This window comes from Brienomyrus brachyistius, chromosome 10 (genome assembly GCF_023856365.1).
Source record: "Brienomyrus brachyistius isolate T26 chromosome 10, BBRACH_0.4, whole genome shotgun sequence".
Lineage (NCBI taxonomy): Eukaryota > Metazoa > Chordata > Actinopteri > Osteoglossiformes > Mormyridae > Brienomyrus > Brienomyrus brachyistius.
Window position 1 is genome coordinate 13,745,742 of NC_064542.1, and position 17,572 is coordinate 13,763,313.

The window sequence follows — 17,572 nt, forward strand, 5'->3', positions numbered from 1 at the left end:
AGAGCACAATGCAGGGACCACCCTGGATGAGGCACCAATCCAGTGCATGGCACATCAACACACACTCACGATCTATGGGCAATTTAGATACCAAATCCTTTGTTATGTTTTTGGACTGCAGGAGGGAACCAGCACACTGGGAAGCGATCAGAGCAAACAATGGGAGAAATCCCACATACATGACACAGCAGGGATGAGCGCTGAACCCACTACCCTCGCAAGCACCAATCTAATATAAAAACCTTACTGAGTTTACTTGTCTAAACCAAATGCCAAATGAAAAGTTCTTCATATCAAGTTAAAGAATAATTACGAATCTGTAAAAAACGAATTATTCTTACGGATTTTTTATGACTAATTGTGTTGTATGGATTTAAGTGAGATCTGTTTTAACCACTTCCAAGATCATCTCACCCAACTGGAATTAGACGAAACAAAGGGTGACGCCTCTGTAATGCACTTTAATGCACAAATGGATATGCCGAGGTATGGCGTCTCCTTGTTGAGAGAACTTTAAAATCCATTTTCTACAAGATAACTTTGTTTCGGTGTCTGCATTTGTTACCTCATAGAAAATGTATGCCACAAGAGTATTAATACAGGAGGAAGGGAATCGCAGAGAGGAAATGCTAAAACAACAGTGTTAAAAGGAATGCGGCGGAAAATCAATGGATAAATGTACATTTCTTGAGACATTTCCAGATTTGTTCATGTCGTGTCAATACCTGACATCCTTAAGCTGACTAACCCTCACTATGCTTATACTTCTTTGAAACTGCCTGGTTTCTGATTCCCGTGTGATGCTGCCTTACCAACCAGTTTCTTACAGGGGGAAATATATACAAAATTTGTCACTGGATAGCTGATATGTGATACTGTGCTTAACCTTTTTCGTTGCCATAATTCTCCATATTGCACAATGTAGACAAGAAACAACTAAACGTAGTGCCTTTATCAGTTTTATTAACTAGTTAGAATTCTTGTTTGCTGTCAAATACAGTGTATTTCATGGCCCAAAAATAATGACATTACGTCCGCAAACCAGTGGAATTGTGAGCTGTTAATGACTCAGATGTTATTATCATTAATGTTATGTATTAATCAAAATCATAATACTATTATTCATGATTAGCAATTCGAAAAAAATTCTGCTAGTTCTGCAACAGGTTGGCTAGTTGTAACATACATTAAAGTATACAACTGACGGACTGTATATAACGAACATACCGGTGCAGCATGCAATGGTCTCGAGCTGTCGAGTAGTGAACGATCAACAAACTTATACAACTCGCAAACTACCCCATACTACTCAGTAAAGTACGCTTAATTTACTACTAACATAACGGAAAAAAAACTCTTTTCTCTACATCCCTACCTACACGAAACCCCGAGTAATAGCATCGCTCGACCGAACTAACGGGTAAGATAATAACCCTCGTGGATTGGATTGCGCGACTGTCAGTCATCTGTAATAGCCAATAGAAATACGTAGACGTCCAGCGATATATAGGTCACGTGTTGTTTTTGCTGTGGTCTATAGAGATGTGTCCCGAAAGGGGGAGAGCGGCGCAGCATTAGCTGGCTAGCGGGTTAGGCTGTTCGCAGAGACGGGCCAGTGCTGCTATGTAGTGGCCGCAGAATTGTTTTTGTGGCGCTCGTGTGTCTGTATTCCAGGGGGCGACTAGGGAGAACCACCGGCAGGGGCAAACAACACCCAGGGATTTCGGTTTTATTTGGAGGCATGGGGTCTGCGTCAGTAAAGCTGAGGTAAAGTGACCTTTATTAGCGTTCGCTCATGGCCAGTTTGATGAATTACCAGGACGGCAACGCCGCTATGTTGATGCTGGAGACACAGCAGCGCGCAATCGGGACAAAAACGGCGGCGGCTAACGGCGACACCTCTAGCGGGGAGCCCCCCTCGTCCCTAATCAGTCTCGGCGGCGCTCGCTTTCACCAACATTTGCCGCCCTCGTATGAACAGACTATCCAGTCCAGGGAACGGCATCAGCAAGCAAATCACTTCCAGTCGCAGCAACAGTGTCCGGGGGAGGCGGCGGCAGCGGCGGGGGCTCCGGTGAGAAAGCCGTCCTCTTCCAGCCTGAACCTGGTGCATGAAGATGCCGCCGCGCTCACAGCTTCAGCCGCTCCTGCGCTCCCCGCCGCCGGTTCGGACGGGGCGGATGACATTCGGAAATGCGGCTATATGAGGAAACAGAAGCATGGCCACAAGCGTTTTTTTGTTTTACGAGGGGCAAGTCATCTGGGCCCCAGCCGACTGGAATACTATGACAGCGAGAAGAAATTTCGAAACAGCCTTCGCTTTGCTGCTGCTGGTGGTGCCGCTGCTGCCGCGTCTCCTCCCAAGCGGATCATCTGTCTTTACCAGTGCTTTACTGTAAACAAAAGGGCGGACTCCAAGCACAAATACCTCATTGCCCTGTACACTAAGGATGATTACTTTGCCATAGTGGCAGAGAATGAGCGTGAGCAGGAGGAATGGTACCAGGCCCTGAGCGACCTGATGAACGAGAGCAAGAGGGGTCACCTGGATGCAGACGATCTGGAGGACATGTATGGCGCGGACTCCCCAGTCACTGTCTTCAAGGAGGTGTGGCAGGTGAACGTGAAGCCCAAAGGACTGGGGCAGACCAAGAATCTGACCGGTGTGTACCGGCTCTGCCTGTCCTCGAAGACCCTCCATCTGGTGAAGCTGAATTCCGAGACGCCCTGTGTGAGCCTGCAGCTGATGAACATCCGCCGTTGTGGTCATTCTGAGAGCTTCTTCTTCATCGAGGTGGGGCGTTCATCATCCACAGGGCCTGGGGAAATATGGATGCAGGTGGAGGACTCTGTGGTCGCTCAGAGCATGCATGAGACCATCCTCGAAACGATGAAGGCACTGAAGGCCTTTGTGGATTTCAGGCCCCGGAGCAAGAGTCAGTCATCGGGCTCGAATCCTGTAGCTTTCATCACCACCCGGCGGCACCTGGGCAACCTACCGCCCAGCCAGACAGGGCTGCAGCGCCGATCTCGTACTGAGAGTGTGGTGGGCACCCCGTCCAGCTGCAAGGGTGGCAGCGCCTATCGATTTCGCACATCCAGTGAGGGGGAGGGCACCATGAGCCGGCCCTTCCGTTCGGCAACAGGCAGCCTGATCCACCTGAATATGGGCCGCGGCAGCTTGGGCCGGCAGGATGGCATTGGCCGCTACTCGCGGGTCCCTTCTGGTTCCTCCTATCACATGCGCTCTGCCTCGCTCCCCGTTTCCCATTTCTCATATGCCACCAGCCCTGTCAGCGTGTCCAGCAGTAGTGGCCACGGTTCGGCCTCTGACACACTCACACAGCCTTCCAGCGCCTCCCTCTGCGGCTCTCCCAGCGATGGTGGCTTTAACTCCTCTGACGAGTACGGCTCCAGCCCTGGGGACCTGCGTTACATCAGAGTTCGCAGCGGCACTCCGGATTCCCTTAGTAACACGCCACCCATCCGCGAGGAGAGCTGCTTGAGCGAGTACATGGCTATGTGTCGGTACCGTGAGACGTGGGGAGGCCCTGAGACCACTCGGGATGAGAGCTGTGATGAGGAGAAGATATCATGGAAACGGGGCCACATGTCCAGGCCAGCAGGAGCTGGTGTCACTGTTTACCAGAAGACGACTCAGACCACCTCTTTGCCGGACGAGTCCGCGGTGGCACCAGCAGCCAGCCCTCTGGGGAGCAACGGTTCAGCTTTCCTTAAGTCAGGCTTCAGCTGCTATGCCGAGCAGCCCAGCTCGGCCAAGTCCTCGCTCTGCCCTGACCATCACAGGATCCCCCCCAGGGATGACGGTTACCTGCCCATGATGCCGGGTGTAGTGACCTCACGAGAGGACAACTATGTGCCTATGCAACCCAGTCCACGTCACCCCCTTCCTTCCCAGGTTCAAGCTACAGAGCAGACCCCCCCTCAGCAACTGGAGACCCAGGGTTATATGATGATGCTCCCTGGGACCGGTGACCACCCGCCGAGTGGCGAATACATGGACATGTCCCAGAGTTTCCTTCCGGCGTCCGCCCATCGCTTGAGCAGGGGCTGTCACACGCAGACCCTCCCCAAGAGCCCCAGGCCCTACAGTCCTTACTTTTCGCTGCCGCGATCCTACAAGGCCCCCATAAGGGAGAGTCATGAGCGTGATGAATATGTTCCCATGAGGTCTCCTGCTAAGCACCCCGCGGCTGAATGTGGCCCAAGCAGTCCGCCTGATGAACCCCCCAGCCCCCTCGGTTGTACTGGACCATCCAGTTCAGACAGATGGGGGCCACGGCCCAGTCGTCTCCCTTTGGACCGACATGAACGCTGTGGTGCCCCAGGAGGGAGGGAGGCCAGGAAACCCCCGTCCAGTCCAGGGGAGTACATCAACGTGGAGTTTGGGAACCGTCCGGCTGAGAGTTCAGTTTTCTCACCGGATTGTACAGGCGACGACTACATGAGCCTGGAAGCGGATGAGCAGCCACCGAAGGCTCGTTCCCCGCGGCCCTCACTCGTAGCCCCATGGAACCCCCCCAGCTACATACGACCCCAGGCCGGTGGAGCCCCAGCAGACGGCTACGTGGAGGTCAACCTCGGCACTGGAACAAGGAGCCCATCAGGCATGCTGCGTCAGTTATCTGTGGCGGAGCAGTCGGAGCCCCTGAGCCAATGCCAGTGTGGCTCTGAGGTCCTGCCGCCATCCGACAGCTCTGCCCAGGCACCTGCCATCCTTTACCAGCTGGATGATGCCAAATGGCTGGGCTCCTCCACTTTCAACAACGTCTGGCTTCACGTTGAGGGCGTGACTTCCCCTGGTGCCGCCACCCTGCCCGTCCCCACCAACGTAGCCTGTAACCCCAGTCGTCCCACGTGTTGTGAGGGCCCCAACCCCCGGGACGATCTCAACTACATCGCGCTAGATTTGAGGGAAGACCGGTGGTCTGGTCGTGAGGCCTCGTCACCGGCACCGTCCACGTCCCCCACCACGCTTCCACTCTCCGAAAACAGCACCTACCCCGCCCTGGACTTCGCCAGGGTCGACAGACTGAGGACTGCCTCGCAAGGTTGGTACTCGCTTTTTAACTACCTTCTGATTTGTGTCCTTATTTTTCTAGTCCATGTGTGTTTAGTAATCTGGTATAAACCAGGCCGCGAGTGTTCGTTTTTAAACTTTCATTGTTATTTAAATGATTGAGGCGCAGACACGCTTCATTCAGTCCAGATGTTGCCTGCTGTCTGTATTTAAATCGGCCTGGTCACTTTGCCATCATCAAAGCTTTTCTACTGCATCCTCCATCAGTTTCTCTCAGCCCTTTCTTGCACTGAATTGCGGCACTGAGAACACAAACAGTTGCTCAGTGCCAGGTACTCCAGCAGGAACTTGGAACTAAGAGCTCCTCGCTCTTGTGACATAGGGATGGACAAGTATCCACCAGATTTATATGAAGCCAGCTGAAGCTAGGCGCTCCTTTTCATGGAACACCTGAGTCATATTAGCTTCTTGACAACAGCTCATAGTGTTTTTAATAGGATTATATATATATTCTTTCAGTTACGGTTTTTGCTGTTCCACTATGCTGTCACGGAATGTGTGGGCCAGTTTGATTCAGAGTTTGCGGTACAGGGTGATCCTAGCCTCCTCGTTCCTTGTACCTGATGCTGTGCTGAACTTTAATTTTCCACAAATTGCTGATTCACAGAAAATAGTCTAGTCCAGGGTCAGTTAAAACCAGAGAGCTATTAAACCTTTTTGATTATCAAATACCTGCTGAATGACTGTGCTCCCAGCACGGTTACCCCCTCCAGAACCACTGCTGTGTGACTGTTCCATACCACCAAACTTTAGACATCTGGCATGAGCAATGGGCACTGATACCTGCTGTTGTATGACCAGGTTCAAAGTACCGATACCCACTGAATGACTGGCTCTGGGTGTACAATGTATGACTTGGCTGGCAAGCACTGCCACTTGGGCTGTAAACTTAGACTGTGTTTCATAAGCTCCTTATTGCTGCCTCTTAGGAATGTCGTAATGTGCCCTTGAAAAACCCCTTTATGGCCTAAATTAACTTGTGTATGTGTGGGGGCCAGCTTGTGGGCATGTACCCTGTCTGTATGCTGCCTCTTGCAGATGTGTGTTTCTCCTTCATTCTATTCCCCCTCCTTATATGAAACCCCCACCCCTGTCCCATTTTGGTACTCCTTTGCCCCTCAAGCCCAACCCCCGCCCCCCACGACTTCATTGCCCCTCCGCTGCCCCTTGTCTGCCTCTCCCTGTCTGGATCCCTGGTCCCTTTGCAGGATTGCACCCGGCCGAACAGGGATGAGGTGAAAGTGAGTCAGTGTGCACGGCAAGCTCTGTCTGACTCATTTGTTTATCACACTGCTCAAGCAAAAATTGTATGTGTGTGTCTGTGTGTGCGCACGTGTATGTCTGTGTGGATTTTCAGCTCTTCATTATGGTGTCTTGCTGTCACATAACTCTATCTAAACTCTTATCTAAAGAAAAAAAGGAAAAAAACACAGATCCTCCCCAATTACTCTGCTTAGAACTTTGCCCAATGTGTTTTTGAATTCAGGTGTCTGGGCTTATGGACTGTGTTAAAATGGAAGTCAGAGCGAAGTCCTCACATGCAGCTGCGTGCGTGTTTTTGAGCCTGAGCGAGACACCATGGGGATGGCAGGTGTGTGCGTGTGTGCGCACGCGCGCATTTCTCACACCGCTGCTACTGTTGGTCCATGGCTGTGCTCTCCTATCCTCCATCAGACCTTACTAACCACAGGCAGAAAAGGGAGGGGTGTGTTAGTCCTTCATGTGTGTGTGTATGTGTTTTACATCATCGAGGGAGTGTAGATTTGGCTTTCTATTGCTCTTTGTTAAATCATAAAGATTGCGAACATATATAACGGGGATCCTATAGCAGAATCTTATTATTGTAGAGTTAAATGAGTCATATCTGTCTTATGCCTGCCCTTATTCATTCAAAAATCTGTTGTATCATTTGAACATGCTGGTTAACATGAATGTTTTTGACTAGAAAGATGGATTACATGTGTCAGGTAGGAGAAAGCTGGTTAATGTTACTGGTCGTTTCTGTAGTTTTGACACATGACCCATTTCTGGGTATTGTTTGTGTAGATAGAGCCGGGTTTGTTCTCTGGGCTTGCAGACAAACCTGGGCGTGTGTCGCCACGCTGTTGCCCTGTTTCTGAGCCGTTTTGGCGCCTGCCTGGCAACGCCTGCTGGGACACGTGTGCCATGACGGAAAGATGGTGTCAGTGCAGAGGCATCCCAGTCCTGCAGCGCTTGCTCCACCCTGCCCAGCGCCCCAGCGTGACGGCCGCTCGCCGCTGCCTTACAGCCGGGAGAGCATCTTGCTGGAGAGCAGCTGGCGAGAGATGATGGCGGCCACACAGAGCTCTAGTTGCCTTTTAACATGGACAGTCATGTTTATCGTCATATTCGTGCAGTGAGATTTCTCGCATGCCTCCTGCAGACTGTCATTCAACAAAGTAAAGTAAAAAGTCCAGGTATCTTTATTGTTGTCTTAAGATATCGATACGTGGGTCACGCACTGACATTTCCGTCTTGTTTGTCTTAGTGCGAGAAACAAATAGAGTATAAATATTTGACATTTAACATGACACGTTGAGATGTGGACATAGAAAGAAACTATGACTACTTGCATTAGACAATAACACCAAATGCTAAAAAACAAATAGATGAGAGCAGTGATACTTAGAGTGAACATTGCCTAGAGGCCTTAGACATTGTAATTGCTGGCTGTTGTAGTAGCCTTTTGGCTGCCAGGTAGAGGCTGTTTCACAACCTTGTGTTCTGAGTCCTGATGTCCTTGGTGTTATCTGCCATTCCCAGGCAGGGTGTGGTGAAGATGTTTTAAAGTGGAGGTAGATGTATTGTGGTTATGGCTTGAGCAGGCCTTGCTACTTTCTGCAGTGCTGTATAATTTACTGGAGCAATTTGGGTCAAGTACTTTCTTCAAGGGTTCAATGGAAGAGTCTCCTCAGGTCATCAGGCATCCAAAAGCCAGGGTAGGGATCTCTAGCCTTAACTGTTGCCCTCTAAGTTCTTACCTACAAGACTTGGTGGAGTGTAGGGTGGTCTCAACATGACGCCTACCTGAGATAGACCTGATGGACTCCTTTAGGTTGGGGCCCAGCTAAGATATCATTCACTGGTTTAGTCTGGTCTAATCCAGCATTGGATTTGGGAATAGTAGCAGGTGGAAGAAGGAAAACAAATAGCAGGTCAAAGTTTACTGGTAATGCTTTACTGAAATCTGTTTATCTGTAGTTACTTATTTGCAGATTGCTTAGATATCTGAATAGGTGTCTCTAAATTGGCCATATTAAGTGAAAGTTTAGGTCTATCAATGGACTGGCATCGCATTCAGGGTGACCCTGTCCTTGTTTGTGATTCCTGTGATAGGCTTCTTGTACTGGATAAGTGGTTATTGAAAATGGATGGATGGAAAAATACTTAATAATGTTAAAGGGATGGCATGATCCATCCGTGGGTAGCACTGTTTCGTAACTCCAGTGTTTAGGGTTCACATCACAACTGTACTTTGTTTGCTTTTTTCTCCCCATGTCTACCCACAATCCAAAGGCAAACATCCACACAGCAGACATGATTATACTTTATTTTGCCATTTGCTCAAGTACAGGTACATTGGAATGCGTTTATTTTCACGCAAGTCATACATGTAATGGTAAGACTGGTAAGAGCGGAACTTGGGGCAAGAGTGCGGGATCAGCTGTTAATCCAGGCGACCCCTGCAGCAGCATTGAAGGGGAGGGTGTTCAAGGTCTCATCGGAGGTGTGACTGTTTTGCCGAGGGCAGCATTTGAACTGGCGACCTTCTGATCACAAGTAGAGGCCTAACCGACCGAGCCCCAAACACGCCCCCCAACACACCAGACGCCCACCAGAGGTTGTCCCTGTGACAGGGCAGGAAGCAGCGCTGGTGAGATGACCGGCACCTCAACATGTTGGAACACGACGTTCAGCTGAGACGGGGCGAAGTGTAGAGGCTTGGGGCAAGGGTGGGGTGGGAGGGGGGGGAGTCTGTTTGGCCTGAGAACAGAAGAATAGCATCTTTTCTGTGATAGCTGCTGGGACCTGTGTGGGCTTGACAACCCACATTGTCTGTCTTGTGAGCAACCAGCAGGCTGCGATCTGCTAACCAAGCATCCGGACATGGTTCCCTGACGCAGGCTTTAGCCGGCAACCTGTCTGGGGTCATGATGGCTCGCTGTGGGAAGGGAGCAGCCTCGACGAGTGCAGTGTGGCATTCACCTGGGGACTGTGCCAAGGACCATCCTGGATGCGTCTGCCTGGCATCGGGGGCCTGGCTCAGGAACATTAGATGGCATCCATGTCATTTGCTGGTCCACAAGAGCCTTAATTTTGTGCTGGTAGGACAGCATTTCTGAGTTGTGGGAATACTGTATTTGGACTGGCTGGGTTTCTCAGCCCTTTCATTGTTTTTAATCACGTACCGCTCCGCACATCAACTTCTGATGGGATCCAGGAGTCGTTACCGTCAGAATTGTGTTGTCAGGTGTGCCTCAGGCAAATGCCCCCTATCTTCCAGCTCCTCTCTTTCCTGATGGATCTGTAGCAGATGGATGTTAAGGCAAGGCAACTCGAGCCAGCGTTCAGCTAAGGACACCAGGGCCCTCTGGACCTGGCTTATGCTTCAGGCTCAGAGCCAGGCCTGGGCAGTGCTGGGCCAGTGTAAGCTCTGGTTCCGGCTCAGTCACACTGTGGGGCGGCACACAGCAACGAGATCACATACACCTATATTTACCGATTTATTTTCAGGCTGCCTCTTATTTACGACTCCGGAATCCAGGTTGCAGAAATGCTTTTACAGCAAGTATTACACATGGGAGGTAACAGGATCTCTACCTTGCGTTAGAAGACCTTTCCGGCCTGTGCACATACTTGGCCTCAGACCCTAACGCATATGTGCTCACATGTACATATATTCAAGCAAGAAAACATGTGACTACCCTCACTTGAGACCCTATGTGTTTATTTAATGTGGTCTATACACGTTTGATAGTGTTGCAGTCACCACAACCTCATTGTAGCTGCACAGGGACACAATTTTTTTTATTATTTTTTTTTAACATTAGTGATGTTCTTTAAGTGGTTGAGCATTAGGTTGTACAAGGATTGTGTGACCACTTGAATTAGACTCAAGACTGTGACATTGTAAAATTACATTACTGGCTATATGTAGTGAAACAAGGACCATGTTATGCATCACAAGTGTAATTTAAGAGTCTGGCTTGAGTTCTAGTTGCAGTGGAACCGCAGCTCCAAAGATTGTTTATACAATCCCTTTGGGGAGAACTCCATGGCATCTCCTGGGGCAGGAGTCACACCTCTCTGGCATACCAGCCAGACAAGCCCTGAAGCTTCAAACTCCTCGTTTTTTTGACTAAAAATACTCTAAGCTAACGTTCCTATAATGCGTAAAAAATGTATTCAAGTGATCGTCTTCAGGGGTCTGTCCTCATTGTTATGCTCAAGTCATGATCCAAGTGTTTCTTTTTCAGGCAGGTCTATGTTTTGAAAGACCTTAGGACATCCCAGTTTCAGTAATGTACAAAAATTGGCATGTTGTCATCAGGCTGACCTGAGAATGGATTGTTTGTGGTCATCCTGTCTGTTATAAAGTGGTTTGGCAGTGTGGGAAGCATCGCTCAGGGTCCGCACAGGGCTACCAGCGCCAGTGGACTTGTTCACCAAAGTGCATTGCTGGAGTCGGCCCAGTCCTCCTACAACTGTTACTTGCCCCACCCCCATGCAGACCTGTACCCACCGACTGCTAGATGTGATTGAGCCCTAAGATAGTAAGAAGGGTTAATCCTATTAGCAGGGCAGCAGGTGGGGATGCATCAATCAGACTGGGGCCAGGAGGCACCCTGTTTTTGTCCCCCCCCCATAAAACCCCAAATCTTTACCCTGTTTCCCATGGTATCATTGGTTAGGAGCCAGGACCTTTTAAGGTACAGATACAGGAGAGACAGAAAGATCTCTGATGGGTCAGCTGGCTGCCCACTTCCACCTGGGCATTCTCACCTTGAGCAGCATATAGAGTGGAAAATTTGCGAGTTCTAGTCAGTCCTTCAAAGATGAAAAGTAGTGTAAACACAGCAAGCTCATCGAAGGTTAGGACCTGCTTAAAAATGCATCTCATTTCCTCCTCCTCCAGACTTATGCCACTTGGAACCAGATCTGGTTGTTTCCCTCACTGGTTGCTGTGGAGGCAATAGGTACAGTAAGACAGAGCTGTGTAAATGTCAGTATCTGTGTGTTAAGGGTACTGGGGCAAACCCACTTCTGGAACATGATGCTCTGGTTCAGGATGAGGTTTAGGTCAGCCCAACTCCAGAGCTGGCTGGGTTGGATTTGCTGTTTGGGTGTAATTTGTGTGGAATGATATAGCTGAGATGAAAATGGAAGCTAATGAGATTGTTTCTCTCTCAAATTATTTAGAGAATTAGGCCGGAGCCAGGTGGCATGATGCCTCAGTGTGCGGTTCTGTTGTCTCACACCTCCAGTATAGGGTGTTCAAAACTCTTCAGGTTCCTTCCTCCAAAGATGTGCAATTAGGCTAACTGGCACATCTGAATAGTCTGTTGTGTGTGATTTTCAATTTTTCTGTGTGTATTGGCACTTTTCCACTGCCACGAAGAACCAACCCGTACTTGTGCCGTGCCGTGAACTGGCAGTTCACCATTACAAAATATCTCCCTAGCTATAGCCATGCTAACATGGTCCTGCTTACTATCAGAGCCGATGATGTGACCACATCCAGCTGTTTGGTTTAATTGCACGGAGATACCGGTGTTCTGCGTGTGGATTATCTGAAGGTAATAGCCTATGTTCCATATATTATTCATTATTAGTAGTATCGCGATGGATGCATTCCCAAGCTCAACCTGAACATTTCTAACCTACTTTAAATAAAGTACTATTAAAAACAACTAATCGGAATGGATTCGTAATGCAAATTTACACAAGCTGCTTCCACTAGCGTTTGAAGTTTGCATAACATGGTGATTCTCACAGACATGCTAGTGGACATAGTAAATCACTGTACACCATGTGAACACTAAATAAGTGTACCTTCAGTTTTACACTTAGTACTGCCATTTACCGAACTGACCGTTCTGCAATGGAAAACCAAGGTGAGCTAAATCCGTGCTGTAACTAGTCTCTCTTTGCAGTGCGGCTCGGGAATGGCTTGGTTCTTGTATGCCAGTGGAAAAGCTCCCTCTGTGCCCTGAGATGGACTGGCATCCAATCCGGGGTCTGCCACATTCTTGTGTCCTGTGCTGCCTGGAATATGCTCCTTGGGTAGATCTTAAAAGATAAGCAAGCAACATGGAGACCGGTCATAGTGGGTCATCTGGATTTATACAATATTAAATGTGTTATGTGTTCTTTAAATCTACCAGCAAAAGAGAGTGCCGATGTGAAGATGCAGTCTTCTGCTGCTTTAAATACATTTCCATCCACTTCTTTATTTGTGATGTGATAAATTGTGTAATAGTCTAAACATAGATGGACTCTCATTGTGTAAAGTTTAGGTGAGAGTATTGTTATTAGTACAATCATACTATTACGACAGATTAATAGCTTATCTAATTTAACCTAAAACTAATGGATTATGAGTAATGGTGTTTACTTTTGGGGCAATCAAAAAGTAATATTAGCTTGCTTAGTATTGTCAATTTTGACTGAATGAATGTTAAATTGTTATTGCACTTTTTAAAACACTTATAGCACTTTACAGAAGCAGTGGGGGGCCACTTCAACCACCACCACTGTGTAGCCCCCACCTGGATGATGCAACAGTAGCCTTTCTGCTGCGGTACACTCACCACACAGTAGTTAAGGGACAGGACAGAATTCACTAATTACATACAGGGGATGATTAGGGGGCCAGATTGGAAAGGGGCACAGACTAAGCCAGGGCATCGAGTTACCACCTTTACTCTTTCATAAGATCTGGGCATCTTTTATGGCCTCAGAACCTCGGTTTTACATCTGATCCAAAGGGCTGCACTATTTTTAAAGCAGTGTCCCTGTCACTGCACTGGGGCGTTGGGATCCATGCAGACCACTGGATGGGCTCCCCCTGCTGGCCACACCAATACCTCTTCCAGCAGCATCCCGGCTTTCCTAGTTGGTCTCCCACCCAAATACTGGCCAGGCCCAAACCTGCTTAGCTTCAGATGGGTCTCCTCCTCTGCACTGCAGGCGGCATGGCTGCTGACTTCTGAATTCATTTCGACATGTCGCCTGACGTTGTTATATTTGTTGTAAATGGATTTTTAAAGTTAAAATTAGACTAAATTGGAAGTAAGTACCTTCCCCTTCCTCTCTTGTCACCCCAGACTGAAGATGCTTGGGTCATCATCTCCGGATGTACATGTCACCTGTGAGGAGGGACGGTCTGTGGAGGTCCTACAGTTCGGCAAGCCTCTAGGATACGCCCTCGGCACGGGACATGTGGGCCGGGCCGTTTCAGACCTCTTCACGGAGCAGCGTGCCACAGCTGCCTGTCTTCTGTGAATGTTTTTATTTCTTTTTATAAAAAATAGTTTGTTTTATTATTATTATCATTATTATTATTTTTTTTTGTTATTTTGATTTAATTTCCTTCTCTGACTCTGAAAAGTGGGGCTAGTGTAAGAATACGAGCCTGATCGGGACACATGCACTAGCTGCTTGCACAAGTGACATTTTCATTTTCATATTTATTGCCACTTCGGTTTCAGGTATGTTCTTCTAATTTAGTCTTTTTTATTGCTCAGAGGTACGAAGGCATTCGCTGCGTCGGTATGGCTGGTTTCTTGGGCTGGTTCCAGTGCTGTGGGTCTCGGGGAAGGCCTCGAGTGACAGGAGGAGTGACCCAACACCAGATCCGATTGGGCCTGGTGGTACATTCCTACTTTACTACTATTGGCCAGTACCATAGGCCCTGTTGCACATCCATGCAGCCAATCACATGAGGGGTATCAGTATTAAAACTAACCCAAATTAGCAAAATTGGCATTAAAAAAAAAAGATTAGTGATACTGAGCACCGAGCATTTTGGTTGCATGTTTCTTTTTATTTTTAGATTTGAAATTGATTCATGTTTAAGCTGCCTTTAACAGAATCTTTGTTAATTCCACTTAAATTTGAATGTTTACAAATTGAAAACCCCAAGCAGATTCTGCCAAAGTTGATAGTGTTTCTCAGTTCCAAGGTATGTCAGGAAATCATGTTTTTCTTGGTTGTATTGTATACCTGGACAGTTTTTATTACGCAAGTATTTCAATGTTTTTCTGTTTTTCAAGTTGATATCGAGTGTCACTGAAAAGAACCTCACAACAGTCAGTAATGAGTCAGATGTTATTTTGTTCAATGTACAGTTTAGGCAAATCCTTTTTTTTTTTTTTTTTTTGTTGGCAAATGTATTTTTGAATCTGAACAGCTGCATAACACGAGTGTGTGTGTAAGATAATGGCAGGAAACACGAACCCATATACCTGCCCATAACCAGTCTTGTCTGAGTTGTAGAACAGTCCTTCTGAAGGTGGTTGTGCCAAAAAAAAAAAAAAAAACGTTTCTCGGTGGTTTTACGGTATGTGACACTAGTAATGGGTGAAGTATGTTCTTCATGTCCAAATTTGTTTGACCACACAGAGGTGTCCCTTCATCTGCTGTTGTATGAGTATTTCTGACTGCGCGGTACAAGTTTTATATTTGATTGCTGTTACCAAGGTACATTTATATGAATGGTCTTATTTTTTTCTACTGTGGAGAACACTGTTCTTAGTGTTTATTTCTATTGTCAGAATTCTTTAATTCCTCTAAATGGTACATACATATTGGTATATAATACATGCATTGACAATTCATTTTTATATAGATAAATATTATATACGCATACACGATATAACCTGTCTAAAATAATGCCCCTAAGTTACTGGGGATCACCTGTGCCCTTTTTTTCTTTCAGAAAAGATGAGATGAAAGTGAAGAGAATAGTTGGCAGGTCAGATTCTGGGGTGTGGTGGCTTACAAGTCCTATCTATCTGGTTCCACCGGGAGAGGAAGCCGTATCTCCTGGTCACTCCTGTAAGGGTTTACGTCAACAGAAGCCCCCACAGCTGGCATTCTGCAATGCAGGGTGCGCTTTCCACTGGGTCACCAGACTGGATTGACGTTGTGATTATTATTATTATAGTTTATTAATAATATATTTCTTTAAGGAGAGGTGGAGTAGGTCCAGGTACATGGGCGTGATGAGAGAATTTATTTGCTGGGTTTGCTGCTGTGAATACTGGTCTGCCCCACCTTTCTCTCCCCCAGGGCAGAAGTGAAGCTGTTGTATGTTGTGCCATCATCTGTCAAGTCGACCGTAAGAACCTACGTTTCTCTTGTCATTTTTTTTATTTGATTCCTCATTATGAGCTCCGATCTCCTTTTTTATTTTTTATTTTTTTAATTTCCATTCAGTCAGATGAGTTTTCCTTTTCACAGAATCATCTGTCAACAAGGACCCAAGCTTTATTCTTGTAAGGCATTTTTTCCATGGTACGTACTGTCTGGTGCACCTCAGTCCGTGGTGGTAACCAGATACGTCTGAGGTACTGAAAATGGGCAGTTGGTATGCGTTCACGGTGACATTATAAACTCCTGGGTCGGAGCTCTCTGTTATCCATTTTCATTGGTTCTTACCGGGTTTGTTTACAGATGGAGGTCATGTGATAATGTTCACTCTGACAGGGAGGTTAAAAGCCATGACAACAGCCAGTGATTTTGAGACAGTATTTTCTTTAGACATCAACCATCATAATGTCTTTTCTTTACATGTAAATAAAATGACAATAAAAGGATGTGCTGGATTTCTGAGTGACCCCATTTTATTTCCACTCTCCATGTCTTTATTGTCTTCCTGCAATAGTTGATGCGCTTCATGGTGACGGGTATAGCTGGGGAGTTCCAGCCTTAGGACATTAATTATTGCACTTAGTGGAATTTGTCTGTGTCCATGCCGCTTTTTTGCTAACCTTCATCATTACCATCTCACAAGTTATGTAGCTCTATTGAATATCATAGAGCACTGCCCAGTAGTATCAATAAGACACACAAGGTGTACATCAGTATGTATATTTGACACTTATTGTTCTTGCATACCTGTTTGACTTCATCTTACATTGCCAAAGTACAGTTACAATATTTAAGAACAGAAGTATGGAGAACAATGCCAGTGCCAGTTATCAAGGATGCATCGGTCACATCCTCACCAACGAGAACAATCCCATGATTCACTCCTTCCCAAGTTCGCTCATGGGAGGCAAGTAAGCAAGTACACTCAAGAATACAAGTATGTTCTTTGCGTTCTTGGTATCGATAAACATCGCCGAGCATCTTTTCCTGCAGCCACCTTGAACCAGAATACAATTATGTTGCTATATTTCAGTCCATTTGGACTCATGGACCAGTATGTGCAGTGGTGAAGGGAGTTTGATCTCCTTCCCTTCACTGGCTGGCTGACTCAGTTGGGTGTGACACACGCCCAGTGAGGTGATCCAGTCTGCAGGGCTGCAGTCCAAGCTCGTTCTGCACTATTACGTCTGAGTCACACTGGTCTGAAGATCCGTCTCATTCTTGTTCTCAACTGGACAGTGTCAGCCTGAAAGGAGAAGGTATAGGCAAAGCAGGAAACCAATTGGGCAGATGCACCACGGCATTGTGGGAAAGGTCAGCTAAATTAATTGAAGATTAAATTTCTTGTTTTTTGTCATATGCCTTCTGTTAATTTAAATACACAGTAGTTCATTTCACTGAGCATGATTTTAAGTTTTGTGATAAGGCTGTAGTAATAAATGCAATAGTAAACAATATACTTGCATATTTTTAGTCACATGGGACTGGATTAATATAGGGCAAACAAGTGCAAAGTAAAAGCTGGCCTTGCTGACACGAGGCTCGCATCATAGCCAGTACCATGGGACCCCGGAACTTCTTTCCAAACAGGACCTATGGACTGCAATTGAAGTCGTATCCAATCAGCCCTCCTTACCTGCTGTGTTGCTAATAGTGAATTGGCCGAAGCGGACTAGGTGCCTCGCTCCCATTTAACTCCCATTTAAAAACTAACCGTTTATAAAAAGTCACTCTGTGGTGTTTTTGTTTTCAAGTCAGGGGCGGGAGATGCTTCATACTGCAGTAAAAGCCGTGTTCTCACATGTCTTTACTTCACCGACAGCTGAAGTGAATTAAAGCTGTCAGCAGCGTTTGCAATAACGGCCGGAGCTGGCGGTGGTTCAGGGTTTGGGGGGGGGGGGGCAGCAGAAGCTGGATACTCCGGCGGCCGCTGCACTTTTAGTGTAGCTCAGCTGGCACACCAGGCCGGCGGCCAGCCCCAGGCACGCCTGTTGGACCGTTACTACCCCGCTTTTCTATCAAAAAGCTCTGGAAGATCCATTCGGTTTGCATGGGTAATTACGCCGAGCAGGTAGG

General features: G+C 47.2%; 1 protein-coding gene across 1 annotated transcript; it reads left to right on the forward strand.

Moving 5' to 3' along the window:
- Positions 1-1,520: 1,520 nt before the first annotated feature.
- LOC125750730 (insulin receptor substrate 2-B-like) lies at positions 1,521-15,951 on the forward strand. Its single transcript, XM_049028947.1, has 2 exons — positions 1,521-5,072; positions 13,450-15,951. The coding sequence occupies exons 1-2, from the start codon at positions 1,796-1,798 to the stop codon at positions 13,452-13,454; spliced, it is 3,282 nt and encodes a 1,093-aa protein (XP_048884904.1). The 5' UTR covers positions 1,521-1,795; the 3' UTR covers positions 13,455-15,951.
- Positions 15,952-17,572: the final 1,621 nt, after the last annotated feature.

Coding starts and splice junctions, on each gene's coding strand:
- LOC125750730 (XM_049028947.1), top strand. CDS start 1,796: ATGGCCAGTTTGATGAATTACCAGGACGGCAACGCCGCTATGTTGATG.